The sequence below is a fragment of the Pogonomyrmex barbatus genome, unplaced genomic scaffold (genome assembly GCF_055798465.1).
Source record: "Pogonomyrmex barbatus isolate J1 unplaced genomic scaffold, ASM5579846v1 scaffold26, whole genome shotgun sequence".
NCBI lineage: Eukaryota > Metazoa > Arthropoda > Insecta > Hymenoptera > Formicidae > Pogonomyrmex > Pogonomyrmex barbatus.
The window spans coordinates 456,272-473,019 of NW_028297123.1; the positions used below are offsets into that span (position 1 = coordinate 456,272).

At 30.2% G+C, this 16,748-nt stretch overlaps 1 protein-coding gene and 1 long non-coding RNA gene across 4 annotated transcripts; one reads left to right on the forward strand and one right to left on the reverse strand.

The window, feature by feature from the left end:
- Positions 1-291: 291 nt before the first annotated feature.
- Positions 292-12,255, reverse strand: LOC105422659 (baculoviral IAP repeat-containing protein 7-B-like). Of its 3 annotated transcripts, none has more exons than XM_011632139.3 (3): positions 11,932-12,255; positions 4,971-5,803; positions 292-4,855 (listed from the first exon to the last, which is right to left on the reverse strand). In XM_011632139.3, the coding sequence occupies exons 2-3, from the start codon at positions 5,766-5,768 to the stop codon at positions 4,502-4,504; spliced, it is 1,152 nt and encodes a 383-aa protein (XP_011630441.2). In that variant the 5' UTR covers positions 5,769-5,803; positions 11,932-12,255; the 3' UTR covers positions 292-4,501. The 3 variants fall into 3 exon arrangements, with proteins under 3 accessions (XP_011630441.2, XP_088934762.1, XP_011630440.2); XM_089078636.1 differs by lacking the exon at positions 11,932-12,255 and adding an exon at positions 8,348-8,617; XM_011632138.3 differs by lacking the exon at positions 11,932-12,255 and adding an exon at positions 7,067-7,180.
- Positions 12,256-12,300: 45 nt separating this feature from the next.
- Positions 12,301-16,719, forward strand: LOC148936251 (uncharacterized). Its single transcript, XR_016139673.1, has 2 exons — positions 12,301-12,437; positions 15,128-16,719. It is a non-coding gene; the product is annotated as an uncharacterized LOC148936251 (long non-coding RNA).
- The last annotated feature ends 29 nt before the right edge of the window (positions 16,720-16,748 follow it).

Below are 16,748 nucleotides of genomic sequence, written 5' to 3' on the forward strand. Positions count from 1 at the left end.
GTTTAGTAGAATAAGATGTTTTTGATAGTACACAATTTTTATAATAAAATATAACTTGGCGCCAGTTATTGATACCAAATCTTTTATACAAATAATGACGACGTAAAATAAAAATTTACGAATCGGACTTTGTGTAGCAATACCTCGTCTCGTAGGGCACGTATGTCTCTTTACTTGACACCCTTTTTTATCTTTTTTTACAAAAAGATTTTTTACAAAAAGGTAATTTTGTAACATAAATAAATGTACAAGGGGGAACGTACGCGAGGAATATCATTGAAAAATAGTAAATATTTTTTCGAAATTTTATTTTACTTTATAATTGTCGCAGTCGTTACATATGTATATCGCTACGTTTGTACAGCATTACGTCAAAATTATTTTGTCCAGAGTATACGCTCAAATTATCACAAATAAATTTTATTATAGGTATCTGAAAACAATGCTACATCTTCAAGCTTATATTAAATGTAAAGATATTTCTGCCGTAAATATGCATTCGTAACATAAAAATAAAATAAACGTTTATCATACAAATAAATATACAAAAATATATATTATATATGAATATATGTGCATACACATATAATGTAGTAGTGTACTGATAGAACAGAATGACTTTGGATAGAACAAGGGCACAATAATTATGAGAAAATTTATAACAAAAATGATTAAAACACGAAAAAATATGCAAAACTTTTAGACTCATTTTTCTTATTGTTGAACACATGGTATTATAATTTAGATTCGTTAATGCAAAAGAGATCATATGTATCAAAGAATAACTATCGCACCTAATAGAATCTTTTTTTTCATAGATAATTATCATATGCGTTTTTTATACCAACTCTCCATATGTTAATATACATTATATTTTCTTAAAATAAAGCGGAATAAAATACTATTATATTATTTAATTGTACAGTTATTTTGAATCATTCAAAAAACAAGAATTATAATATTGCCTTTTGTTTATATAAATATGAAAATATCCTTAAAGTTTACATAGATTATTTGTGTATCTGTGACAGATGCACATCTGTGTATCTATGACATAATTTTTTTAAGCTTTGTGAAGTTATGATGTTTAAAAATTATATATTTCCCTATGCATGAACACATTAATTTATTGAAAGTAAATCTAATATATACAGAAAATTTTCGATAAATTAAATTTTAGATAAATTAAATATACATATACTAGACATTAAAATGCAATTCCTGTATAAATCTAATAAAGTTACCTATGTTTAAAAAATTACGAAAATATTGTGTACACATATATGTACGCAAGCGTATATATACACTTGTGTGTGCACTTGTGTTTATATATAAAATAAGACAGCAAAAATATTAAAATATTTTATCTTTTAAAGTATCCTAGAAAAGGATGCTTTAGATTACACAGATCTTATAAAACTGATATGCCTTCTGATTAAAATCAAGATTCGAATTGATAGAGTGAGAGAGCACTACCTTATGTTCTTCTATTTCTAATGATAGAGCGAGAGAGCAATATCTTATATCTTTCTTTATTGTGTACTTTCGGAAAATGAAGGATAGAAAATATGACACATCCACTGTCTCTTTCGAAAGGAACAGACGTATCGAGTATTATAAGATCTATGTTATATTAAAGGATCTTTTTTTCATAAATAATCTTTTTTTTACATCTTTTACTAAGATACTTAATGTAAGAAGATATTTTAACACTTGTGTTATCTAGCCTAATATACCAAATTTTTTCAAAATTTCCATTTTAATCGATATAATTAATTAATTTATGGATATAAACTTAGAATCTCGACTTTTAGGAACTCAATTTAAATATATATATAATTATGGATCACTTGATTATTTCTTTTATCTTGATTTTATTTACATAAAATCATCAAGTTCGAAATTTACTCAACGTAATATTATGAAAAATTATATAAAGAATTTATATTAATATTGTCAATACTGTCGTAAAAATTACCTTTCATACTTTATTAAGCATGCAAAAGTTTGTCCTTTAGTTTTAGATCTATTATATAAATCAAATTTAATAATCAAATTTAATAATTATATTACTCTTATGAAATGAAATTTTGTATCAATATATTTTTTAAGTTATATTTTTTTAAGGATACTCTTATAGTTATCCATCATATGTAACAATCAGAAACTTATCTCACAATTAAAGATCAGGAACCTTCATACTACATTAATTTACCACATATCATTAACATTGATTGATTTATTAATCATATCTTGATTGATTTGATTTATTAATCATATATGAAGTAGATTCATTATATTTGATATAAAGTCACATATTTTATATTTATGAACAAAATAATGCAATCAATTTGCAGTATATTGATAAATATAGAAAAATCACAATGAAATTTATATAATGAATTACAACGGAAATAAACTGGCTAATCTGTCTGCTGTATTATCGCCAATAGAAAGGTTAAGCCAATCCACAAATACAAATTTTTTTGTTTGATGGGAATATTCAATTGAAATATTTGGCAATGATTGTATATATAATTAAATATATATAGTGTTCTAAAGTTTGTATACAGTATTCTAAAAGTCTTGAAATAGTCCAATATCTTGAAAATAAAGCAATCTTAAGAAAAAAACTTTTAAATAAAAGTTACATGGAATTTCGAGGAGGATCAATATCACATGATTATGATATTAATTCATTTGCAGATGAAGTCTCTATTGATATTTTTTTATAGTCGTCAAATGAAATTTGACTTTCAAAATGAAATTATATATTTTTTGATATATAATGATTCCTCATAGATATAAATATTGAGTTATCAAAAAATAATAGTTTACAAAATATTTTGTTTTATGTCATATTTCAAAATAATATAAAATATCTCATAAACTACTGACTTTTTGATAATTGTCTTTAATAATCTTAATACTTTTATGTTCAGGATAATTAAAAGAATTATAACATGCAACGAAAAATAAGATTTTATTAAAAAAAAGACTATAAAAAAATATCAACAGCGACTCTGCAAATAAATCACCTTCAATGAATATTATATCATGTGACTCCCCTCTTATTTTATTTAAAACATGTTTCTAAAAAATGCTTTATATTTTCAAAACACTTAATGTCCATTCCAGGATTTTTGGAACATATTTTATTCATATAAACATTTATACACTAAGAAGTACGATTCCAATTTTATTGTCCATCTTCTAATTTATGCTAAAAAGCTTTTCGTTTTTCTTTTTATATGTGAACATTCAGTTACACAACACGACAAAACCCATAAACTAAATATTAAGATGTGTAATTTATATTTGATATCACACACATACACACACACACACACACACACACACACACACACACACACACACACACACACACACACACCACACATACACACGATTTAATTATTCATTACATAATACTAATGACTAGACTTCATGTCATGTTGCTATTTGTACTTGTACAATGGTGCTGCTTTGTCTCATATCTTTATCTCATATCACCATGTTTTTTTTCAACAAATATTGCATTAGAAACAATATAAACTCGAAAATGTTCAAATAGCAACGTCCCGTTGCAGATACAATTTATATTTTCTGAATTATGATTTTAACAATTTTCTATATTCATGTCATTCAATAGTCAAAATACAAGAACTTGTGATATGCCATATATATTTTATACATTGACTATGTTCCAAAATTTAATATCAGTAGAAATCTCTAAAATAGGTGACATGAATTTTATATATATAGTATTGTTGATAGTAAATCTTGGAACACATCATCGACCAACAATTTTTGCGATTATACAGCCCATTGAGCTATATAGTATACTGGAGTGAGCCTTCAAGGAATAGGGATCTCATTTACTAAAAAAAGACAATGTGCGAGTTGGAATCATTCTCTTTATCAAGATATTCTTTGATTGGTTAATGTTATTCTATGACCATAAGGTAATACACTGTAGAAAAGAGATAAAGACCAACTTTATGCCCATCCTTTTCTCCGCTGCGGTTTTCTAGTTTAGTATAGGGATGGCTCACTCTCCACACACACACACACACACACACACACACACACACACACACACACACACACGTACAGCCATATATATATATATATATATATATATGTGTGTGTATTTTATATATATATGTGTATGGGTATTTTATATATAATATATATATATATATACACACACATACATACATATATTTTAATATAGGAACATCTATTACTTACACAACGTTTACAAAGTATATTTACAAAGGAGAATATCCTTTCTATTAAGAATGTGACAATGTGAAGTTGATCATTATTCATTAACAAGAATTAGATAATTTGTATTAACATTGCATAAATTGTATCTGCTGATCGGTATGCTACATGAGTCATGTCATTTAGTTTTGTTTGAAAGAGTCAGTCTTTATACTAATAAGTAGAAAGTTCTATAACAATCCGAAAGTAATTTATCACAAGGATAAAGACACTATGAGATATATGCTTGTACAGTAACTTCCACAGGCTTACGACATACGCCGCATACCTTCATATTTTTCGCACATTCTGCACATGCCAGTAAATGTCCACAAGGCATAAATAACATACGTAATTCTCTATTGTAGCAAATTTTGCATAATCTTGCATCTTTGTCGATCGGTTTATCACTATGTGCTTGAAGAGTAACCTGTTCCTCGCTGTAAGCCTCACCCGATATAGAACTTGCTTCTGAATGATTAACGCCTTCTTCAGAGTTAATTGAATTTTGAGAACTTCCACTGGCATTGCTCTCACTATTAGCTTTCTCATATTTCTCTTCAAATTTATCAATTGGTATATTTTTCTGATGAACAAATAATTTTAAATTATAACATTAATATATCCTATCTTGTTTTTTAAGTACATTAAAACGTTTATTGCAAAATTCAACAGCAAATAAATAATATTTTTAAACTTACTTCTGCCGCACTATATCTTTTTCCAGTAACATTGCTTACAAATTCTGTTCCTTTGGTTAAAATTAGATAATGACAATTTTCGAACCACTTGGCATGTTCCATCCAAGGATCATCTTCTGGCTCCCAATCTCTTAATCCACCACCACAGTGATAACATAATGTTTGATCGCTGCACCCTGTGTAATAAAAACCGGCATTTGCCAGTTCTTCTTTAGTTTGTGTCATAGATTTAGGCCACGTATCGAATGAAGCTAATCTAGCAGCATAACTGGCATATTCGGGATGCTTTGGTCTTGAAGCAAGATCTCTCAATCTATAATTTACTCTTTCCTCTATCTCTTGATCTTCATGATCTGGACCAGAGTAAGGCATATATATCGAACCATAAGGTCCACATACGTCCACTCCTTTAGATGTAGGTGCTGGAATCGTGTTAGGATCTGTACCGATCGGTACATTGCCACATGGAATATTACGAACAAATCTGCATCTTCCAGACCACCGTTGATGATCGACCATCGGGTTATCATCCGCCTGCCATTCGCATATTTCTATTTGACACTCGAAGCATTTTACTTTGTCGCTTTCGCCCGTATAATAAAATCCAGCCGCGGCAAGTTTCTCTGGCTTCATCCATAAACATGGCCAAGATTTAAAGCTTTCCAAACGGGCAGATTCTAATCGATAATCACCGCTATCAACTTCATCTGATACTTCGATAAATAAATGGGATGATATTGGTGAATTTGATGATAAACGTTTTGGAGGAAGCATATAATGTTCAATGCATTCAGTCATTTCTGTTATGTATTTATGAAGATGCTTCCGTAAATCTGTAAAAAAAAATATAATATCACTACATGTTTTTACTACAAATTTTATGTAATAATAATTCATTCAATCTTCTATAATTCAACTTTTTTCATATTAAAAAAATATATAACGTTTAAATAGCAAGAATGAAGCATTTATAATTAGTTTCTCCTTATAATCAACATTATACTTTCTGTTTTTCTCTAATCAGTTTAAAATTGTTTACTTTTACTTTTTAATTAATTAATGTTTTATTTGGTTTTTAAGAAAACATAAGCTTAATTTTATTTTTCTTCTTTTTATTTATTTGAATTTTTGTATATTTTGCTATATATATATATATATATATATATATATATTGCATAATAGTCGAAGAAGAGCAGGGATGTTAATATGAGTCATCACAAAAATAAATTCAAAAAATTTGTTTTGTATAAAAAAAATATTTTGTTATAAAATTATATATTTGTTCAAAATAAACTGCTAGAAAGAACTATAATATAACCACAAATTTTTTAAACAGATAAAGATTATGTGTATACATTTACACATAACCTCTTCCTATTGTCGGTATTAAAAATCTATAATAAAGAGACGTGAATTAAAAGTTTAGCAATAGAACGACAATCGGAGAATTACAATGTAAAAATCTTGAAAATAGCCATACATTATCAGCACGCTTAGTAGATCTCATCAAAAAATGCTTTGTTATTGTTTAACTTTGTATAACTCAAAATGTGTAGCCAAATAAAGTGTTAAATTAACAAAAAATACTCAAGTGCTACATACATTCATATGATAATGCGGTCAAGTTTAAAAAGAATGAGAAAATAAGTGTAATTATAATATTGAATGCTAAAATATATCCTGGAAAAGTTTCGAAATGAAAGTAAAAATGCCTTATAAATGTCGGCCATTATATACTGACATATTAATGCCATTGCATAACAGTGAGTTACAAGATTCCATAAATAATTATTGGAATTTGATTTTTAAATACAATTTGTTGATTAATACGCATGATTTATTAGCGAGACAAAGAATAAACAGAAAAAACTTGCATTTAAAACAGGAAAAAGTTTGCATTTGTAATAAAAAGGTTTGAATTATTGTTTTCAATAATATTATAATAATATTACTCTTCTTGCTTATATTCGCTCTTTGTTTTAAATGTTGTGTGTGTATCAAGTATATTTTATATATGCAAGACGAAATAAAACAAAAGAAAGAGACAAAATAAAAATAAGAAAAAGATAGAACTGAAGAAACTTATAGTTGCTTACTTATACTCCACGTCAACGCGATCGGAAGTGATCTAGTGACCAAGTGAAGAAGCGTTGAAACATAATTCTGTGCAGCAAGAATGTGCGCATGCGTTGCCGTTGGTAGCGGCATTGTATTTGTATGATATAAGTATACCCACAGGCTTATATATAATACTAGGATTACATTCCAAACTACATTCCAAAACATTTTTTCCAGGAAAAATTTTACTCGAAATATGTAATACACGTAACATACGTATATCAAGTAAAATTTTTCTTGAAAAAGACATTTTATAATGTAAGCCAAAACGTTGCTTTCGAGCAAAATTTTACTCAATAGTTGCTCCAAAACGTTATTTAAGCTTTTCCAATTGGTTTGTTATCTATCACTCAGAGATATTCCAAAATTAGAAACTAATTTTCATATTTCCTCTACCGAGTAAAATTCTCACCTGCGTTTTGTGTGAGAGAGTATACCGCACGAGTATATTGCATGATTGGTGCAGCAGATAGGCTGAGAACGAAACATGATGACGTGACATTATATAAACGAGGTTAGAGTCTAAATCGAAAATTTTATTCTATATTTTTGACTTGCTTTTTCATATAAAATCATCTCCTTCCGGCTTGTATCATCAGTTTTGGAATATTTCAGTTGTGTTTCAAAATTTACTGCTAATACTAATAATATATAATATATATATATTACGTATAAATTTTCAGTACATTTTGAAACTTTATATAACGATGTATAATGATTAATAATAAACATTTCTAATTATTATTCGCAATAAATAGCAAGATGCATATTGAATATGTACGTAAATTTATGTGTTAAAGCATTTTTATGACTTTGCGTGTGCATATCTAAGACAAAGCCACTGTTTTGTGCCTTGATAAGAAATTCGATTTCTCCGTAAGCCACTCGACTCGCTCGGAAGGTGCACAGCTGTCAGCTGCGACACCGGGTATATACCATTGATGCAACGTTGCCGCTAACGCGGCCTCTATTTCTGTCTTTGTCTTATTACACTATATTACACGGGACCACAGCATGTATCCGTAAATTTTAACGGTAGAATCTAGCATCTCTACTGGGTCTTATTATCTTTCGAATTTTTCACTTCTGTGACAGAGAGAATCTTCTCAAATTTATTATAATATATATGCATTTAGCAAATTCCGAGAAATTGTTAAAACGAGATATTTTCTCAAAAATAATGCGTTCAATTTCGAATCGATAGATGACAAATATTCGAGAATCATTCACGAGGTAATGAATTTTCATTTTAAAAGTACCTGGTAATGTCGCAATGAAGTGTCGCAATGGAAAGATTTCTCATGACAGAAGAGCGCTTCGGAATGTCATTCGTGGAATGTTGCCACAGCATCGAGATCCCTGCATGAGTCGCGACGCATGCTGTGAACTTTACAGGGATGCTGGCGACAGCATGTTGCAAAAAGGAAACGTCTCGATAACGATGGCAACAATACCGTGAAATCATCCGTTACAGATGACTAGCAATCCAACCTTCGTTCATCGCTTACAGCAGTGTCCTCCGTATTATACTTGAGCGGTAGAAACTTTTCTTTCTTTGGGTGCTTTCCATTTAGTAACACAAGTCGACACAAGTATCATTTTATCCTTGTTAATCATTGAATGTCAAGAAAAATAGAACGATACTTGTATCGACTTGTGTCACTAAATGGAAAGCACCCTTAATTTGAAAAGAAGGAAAATAATCCGCATGTCTTGAATAGAGGGAAGAGGAAACAAATCCCGCCCAAAAAATCAGATAGTGCTGTCATGTTATACAGAGCGTCACCACAAAATGCTAAAACAATTTTAATCTATAATTAATTATCTCTTGATTAAGCGAATTGATCAAAAAGAATTAAAATGGGCAGCGTTAAGAACATAAATGTATTTTAAAATTCAATTCAAAACAGAATGAGATAGAGAGAAGAAAAATTTTTTTATTCAATATCTTCGAAATAGGATTAAAATCACGTTATTCATAAAAAATCTTTTTTTTTTGCAAATTCTTATTCTCAATATGGATTAATAAAATGCTTCGAATTGAACGCGATAAAATTATTCGTTATTCAGTTTTTCAATCTTGAGATCTTGATTCGGAAATTTTCTGTACTTCCTCTAAAAATTTTTTTCATTCTATTCACATCGTATTCTTGCTAATCATGAAACTGATTAGCCATTATAGATCAATCTTCAGATTGTCCTGAGAATAAAGATCTGTGTTATAATAACAGTCTGAGTATTTTGCAACGACAGCTTGGTATATCGCAAATGACGCATTGAGACGACGAATGCGCGTGGCTTATCATTCAAAGAGAATTATAAAATGACATCAGCGCAAAACTGCTTTTCCTTTGGACTCTCGCGTCAGCTTTATTATTCCTGACTGCGAGAGAATTGGCAACACAGCACGAAAGCGTACAATCGAAAGGCTTGAACGAAAGGCTCCCCGACATAGATTCAAGCTATCGCTCTGTAAATTCCATCCAATTCAAATCCAATTCTGCATTTTTTACCAGATATCAATAATATAAAGCATTGATAAGTATCCGACCTTGATAAATAAAGCGAGGTCATGTTTATTTTAATTTTTTATGTCGGGATCTAAAATAGCGTTAAGAAATCACGATTTCATCGAAATCTCTGATCTAATCACGTGCGATTAATGACATTAATATACAATAAATTTTTCCTTATCTAGCACATGGAAGTGAATAATTTTTGGATATTAAATGTTCCTTTATCAAAATTTTCTGGCAACGATTAATGATTTATCAAAAGCAGAGTATGATAATTAATTTTATCATATTTGGGAAACAGAATAAAAATCGTTGATTCGAAAACAAGGGAATATCTAAATTAATATCTTTTCTAAAAATCGAATACAAAATTTCAGATACTTTGTCTATCATATTAGTTGGGTAAACTTCTTCAATTCTGTTTAGAAAGGTAACAGAAATCTATAGCAAAGAATCTGAATTTTCTATTGTGTCTTGAATGTCTTTGACATGAAAGTTTAAAAATTTTATGAATCTTTGAAAGGTTAGGACACGTCTCAAATGGTCAAAAATTCAAATTAATGATAATAAAAACAGAAATGGAGATAAAGAAAGGGAACAATGGCATGTGTTCCAAGTTTTCTTGTCTAACTCGAATTTCATTAAATTAAATTTTTCATTTGCCAGTTATGATCCAAATAATTGCTAATACTTTGTCTCTCAACATATTTTGATTTCGTATTATTTGCAAATGATTCGTTAAGGATTAAACTTTCATAAAGACAATTTAGCATATTTAAATCATCTTTTTATATGTATACAATTATGTTTATCAATTGTGTTAAATTTCTTGATTTATTGGCCGATTTAAAGAGAACTTATAGATTTAAGACGATCAAATTACATTTAATTAAAAAGTGTTGGAGCAGAAAATAAATCCGATTTTATCTGATGTTTCAAGATTTCCGCTATTTTTTTAAAGGCTGTTTTTGTGATAAAAGAAAATCATTTGTCATTCCTTTCTTATTTACGATTTATTTGCCTTCTGCTGGTTAATCCTTTAAGAGGATCCTGGACTGACGAGCAAACTCCGACAAAAATGTTCACCATATACACGTCTAAACATACATAGATACATTTATGTATACATACATATATTCATATACATATATACATTTCTGCACACACGATACACATATGAATAAATTTTGGTTTTCCTTTTTTGTATTACATTAGGTATCTAACTTAATTCTAAAAACTCAATGTTGTTTTTTCATGTAATCTTCTAGTCTAGCAATATCAGTTTTGTAGATATAAGCTGTTTTTACATATTTTTTTTATTAATAATAAAATATAATTACATGTATATGTAATTATATACATATATAATTTTTATATAAAACAAATATTGACGTGATTTGACAGCTTTGAACGTCATTTTAAGAGGATGCTGGACTTGTCTGTATTACCGACAAAACGCAGTAATTTTTATATTGCTCTCTTTTTTTATTAACTTTATAGATCTTGAAATTCTTTTCCATAATTAAAATTTATGCATTAATGCGTATCTAGCATATGAATTTCGTATCAAGAACGAGAAAAATTTTTTAAATTTAGATCTTTTTTACCATTTGGTATTTTAAAATGGCGTCCAAAACTGTCAAGTCGCAATATTTGTTTTATATAAAAATTTTATAGCCTACAAACTGATATCGCTAGACTAGAAGATTACATGGAGAAACAATGTTGAGTTCTCAGATTAAGCTAGATACTTAATGTAAACAAAAAAGCAATATGAAAATTTGTTTATATGTATATCATGTGTGTACAGAAATGTATGATGAGTGTTGTATGTATACATAAATGTATCTATGTTAGACGTGTATATGGTGAACATTTTCGTTGGAATTCGCTCGTCAGTTCAGGATTCCCTTTCCACAAATGCAGACCCGCCCAACAATGTTAGATAATAAACGATAATAAATACTATGTCAAAACATCACGTCAAAAGAATATCGATATAGAGGTAGGTGAAGAAGGGAGGCAATGACATCAAAAAAGAGGGGAAGATAGGAGAAGGAAGAGTGTAGTAAATATACGACGATCGAATTTCCATGCGTTTATTAGCTATCGTGATCAACTATTCTTATCGAGAGTTCTATTACTACTATTTTAATCTTTCAGTTTTCTTCAGCTGTCAAGCATGCCCTACTCCTTATTATGCGAATTTTCAGACAGATTAGATAGAAAAAATTGTATGCGAGGAAGGAAAATAGAATAAAGATTATTTGGAATTCCTAGGATTTCTCGAGAAATGATTTGCAATTGTGATGGAAAGAAGAACATACCTGAATTGCCTTGGACCTTGGATTGCTGTAACACACAACGCTTGCTTGGCTCTGCGCGTGGGCACTCGGCTTTGTCCCTCGATTTGATCGTTCCTTCCTTCGATTATACTATCTTCTTTCGCGAGTATATCGCGGATGCGTTTTCACATAACGCACGCGGTCGTATTAAACGAACTTTGTGTAGTGCGACAAGACTTTTTTGTCGTTGTCGCGAGGACGATGAGAATCAAGATGCAAATGGAACGCGTATGAAACGTCTGCTCGCAACTCGCGGTAGATTCGTGAGAGTCGCAGGCATAAAGCAACTAATCATCCACACTATAGCGTCTGCGTTGGCACTCGGGGATTGTACTATAGCGCGTGATAGCAATGGCGGCGTCAGCGACAAAGCATTCCTGTTCAGCGTGACGTTTGCTACTCGCGGCGAGCATGCGTCCTCCGATACAACTGGAATTCGGATATACGCATGAGACTGCACACAACGTACTATAGTACGAAGAGCACCGGTATGGCCGAAGCTGTGTGTATTATCACATTTTTACGTTCTTCATTCTTCCCTCCTTTTTCTTTTCCCTTTTTCTTTCTTGCTAATTCGTATCGGCTGTCTTCCGCCACGTGTAACTAGCTATTTTCATTCGAGCAAAATTAAAAATTCTGACCTCGCTTCCTTCCTCCATCATTAATATATTTCTTGCATATACCACCACACACACACACACACACACACACACACACACACACACACACACACACACACACACCGCGCGCGCGCGCGCACCTCACACACACACACACACACACACACACACACGCACACATACACATATTTCGAATATATGATCATGTGAAGTTTTCGTCTTGAATTTATATATTATATATATATATATATATATATATATATTTACTTATTTATTTATTTATTTACACTTTATATGGTCATATGTCCGAAACGACTTATTTTCAAAGATACAGATTTTCAAAATTTTTGGAAAAGAAATTTTTTTTTATTTTGACACCCTGTATCTTTAAAACTAAGCCATTTGAACATATGATCATATGAAGTTTTCGTCTTGAATTTGTGTAAGGAACTATCCCTTAAAATCTTTTAGTGTATTTAGTAGACTTTGTTCATTTGTACTCCACGAACTTAAATTTATTTTTTTCCTTGAAAATTATTCATTCTAAAACATTGAGACCTTTTTTATGCTAAATTATCTTCTGTATCATGAAAAAATCAGTGGCGTATCAATTTTTTCCTTAAAAATCATCATTATTCGTCCATGATTGAATAAAAAAATGATGTATGGTATCAAAAAATGAGCCTTCCTGTTCTTCAAACAAAGTTTCATCAAAATAGCCCGCATGATTTTCAAAATTTTTGAAAAAAATGAAATTTTTTTCAACTTTGACACCTTGTAACTTTGAACTAAGCCGAACATATGATTGAATTTGTGTGACTCACTTCTTAAAATCTTTCCGCGTACTTAAGATATAGTTATATGTTCTTATATAAAAAATTTTCTACATATGTGAATTGAAATAGAAAAAAACACAAGGAAAAATTATATTTCCAAACTATAATAGAAAGAGATGAATGCAAAATAAGCAAATAAATACTAGTTTCCATTCGATTAAGAATGCAATTAATAATAACTTTTTTATTTTTCATTTCTATCGAGTATGAAATTTACGGCACTGGAAATGGTCGTACTCTGAGAAGTCTGGCATTCATGTGCAATGGCGGCGAGAAAAGAGGGTCTTGAGTAAAAGATCATACTGATTTTACTCGATATTCCAATTTGCGATTCACAGCTAATTCGCTCGTGGTGAAATTCCAATAATAAGTTATCATTCGCGGCTACATCTACAATATCAGCAACGCAATGTACAAGAAGAAAAGAGAGAAAGATAAAAATACCTTTGGACAGAATCTTTGGAATTTTATCGAATACATTCTATCATGCTGTCCATTGTGACAGGTCTTTTTCTATCCATAGGAAACGGAAACATGATACGTATACTTAAGCCCAGAAAGATTAAAGGAAAAGAACCAAAAAACTTTCCTAGAAAAATTTGACTCACCAATAATACATCTTCCGTAATGGATAGTAATCCCATTTCGAGTCTTAGCCCTTCGTAAAGCCTCCCCCCTCTCTCCCGCCTTCCCTCTCCACTCCTTTCCCTCCCCTTCTCTCTTTCCCTCTCTCTCTCCTCTCTCTTCTTCTCTCTTCCTCCTCTCTCTTTCTATTATGTAAAAAAATTAATTTAAAAGAATTTTTGTATATATTATAGAAAAATCTCTGGATCTCAGCTAAATTTTCCATAAATGATTTATAAAATGATTACTTTCTTATTATGTATAGCACTTATTTGAGTCAGACGACATAACATTATTAAATAAGAAGGGAGGGTGTGCGTCACGGTGGGACCCGACCACGAACCAGTCGTGAAAACTCGTAATTATTTTGCGAAAAAATACCACCTCAGCCAAGAATCGAACCTGGATCTCCTGCTCACCGGGCAGGCATCATATCCTTCGACTATCGAGGCACATGATGATATTTATCGCAAATAACGTGTTTAGAATAACACGTCAACAATACAATGATACACATATATACGTATATTACAATATACATATATACATGTATTCTCTCGATTCCTCACGACTGCTACTCCAGAGAGATGATGTTCCTATTCTCTCGATGGATGCAGGTCGGACTGCAACGGCGACACCCTCCAACGCCATTGGCAAATATACAAATAATCTTCCTGGAGCACGACAGAAGAGATTGCATCAAGCATGGCTCGAGTCTCCGACATTCCCTTATCTCGTTCATTTAATCATCCAAAATATACATCTAAATTTTTGCGTATTTAAACGACACGTGTATATAAATATATATATATATACGTTCCATAGGCTATACGTTCTGATTCACACTTACAGCACTTATAAACTATTAAAACTTAAAATTTTTGTTGTTTATTATCTTTGTTATTTATCAAATTTGCATAAATATTAATAATAAATGTATGATATTCAAGGAAATGGAAGATGATTTAAGGATTCATTCATAATTCAGGATTTATTTAAGAATTCATTGCTAAATATCACGAGTAAACACTACAAATTTACGTCTCCTAATACAAACCATATGTTTCTAACCATGAATGAAGAGGTATCTATTTTTAGATGCATGCCAAAGGGACCTTTTGCATCATCGCGATCTGCGAATGGAAGACAAATACTTAACTCTGCGTTCAGATTTCAAAAAAGGATGAAAAAGACTTTGTGCCATAATATATATCCAGATGCCAATCTCACATAAAGAATGCTATTATTAAAATAAAAAATGCTATTATTAAATAAGTTAAACGAGTATTATTTATATTATTATACAATTATTTTACAATATATATTATTTATATAAGTCATATCAATGATTTTTTTCCAATGCAATCATAAAAATTTCCATTTCAAAAAATTTTAAAAGCTTCAAATTAAATAGTTCGTGGTCCAGTATTTAATGTTTAATAATGCTTTTTCATATTCTTTCATTAACAAATTATTAGCTTCTGTCATAAACACGTTTACATGATTTTTATTTAAGAATATCCTGAACTGACGAGCGAATTCTGATGAAAACGTTCACACATATGCATCTAAACATACATAGATACATTTATATATACACACGTACACTTATACATACATTTCTATACACACATGATATACATATGAACAAAGTTTTATATTATTTTTTGTATTACAATCTAAGAGCTCAACGTTGTTTTTTTCATGTAATTTTCTAATCTAGCAATATCAGTTTTGTAGATACAGACTATAAAATTTGTATATAAAGCAAATATTGACACGACTTGATGCAGCTTTGGATGCCATTTTAAAGTATCAAATGATAAAAAAAATCTAAATTTTAAAAATTGTTCTCATTCTTGATACGAAATTCATATGCTAGACACATATTAATGCATAAAACGAAAAATTTAATTATGCGAAAGGATTTCAAGATATATAAAGTTAATAAAAAATGACAGCAATACAAAAGTTACTGCGTTTTGATAATACAGACAAGTCCAGCATCCCCTTAAACTTGCAATCACGTAACATATAAACTGTTATAAATAATAGTAAATTGACCTTGCAGACAAATCAAACAATTTCCAGACAGCATGCATGTCTAAAAAACAACTAAAAAATGTCCTGTAAGAGATTTTAAGACTTTACTAAAAAAAGTCATAAATATATCCTTGGATATGTCTTGAAGATGTCTTGAAAAAGTATAAGTATTATATCAATGTACTAGTCCTCAGCATGATCCTGTATAACTCCTAAATATCTCGGGACATATGTAGGACATGTTTAGGACATAACATTTAGACAAAAATTTCTGGATGACCTGTGGACTAGCAAATGTGCGCCTCATTACGACCTCGAGACGTCCACGGGACGTTCTCCATTCAGCCTCAGACTATTCTGAGGATGAATTTTTCTTAAGATGATTTCAAGATGACTTTAGGATGACTTCAGGATATCCCACAAGCATCTTCAGGGACATCCTGAAAAAGTCGTAAACATATCTGTTCATAATCTTGTGGACGTCCATAATGTAATCAATATTGATTCAGAATATGTTATTATAGTATTTTTAGAATACGTTTCAGGACTGTGTCAAGATAGTGTCAGGATCAACAATTATTTATTAAAAATGCGTTATACATTTAGCTTATAAGCTTCTAGCTTTAAATAAATCTAGCTTTGTTAATTATAACTTATTTAAGTTATATAAAACATA

Bases quoted from the DNA above. Each gene is read 5' to 3' on its own strand.
- LOC105422659 (XM_011632138.3), bottom strand. From the start codon at position 7,178: ATGCCGCTACCAACGGCAACGCATGCGCACATTCTTGCTGCACAGAAT. The intron at 5,804-7,066 runs GTAAGCAACTAT...TTTTTTTTACAG, and splicing joins CGCGTTGACGTGGAGTATAA to ATTTACGGAAGCATCTTCAT. The intron at 4,856-4,970 runs GTAAGTTTAAAA...TTTGTTCATCAG, and splicing joins AAAGATATAGTGCGGCAGAA to AAAAATATACCAATTGATAA.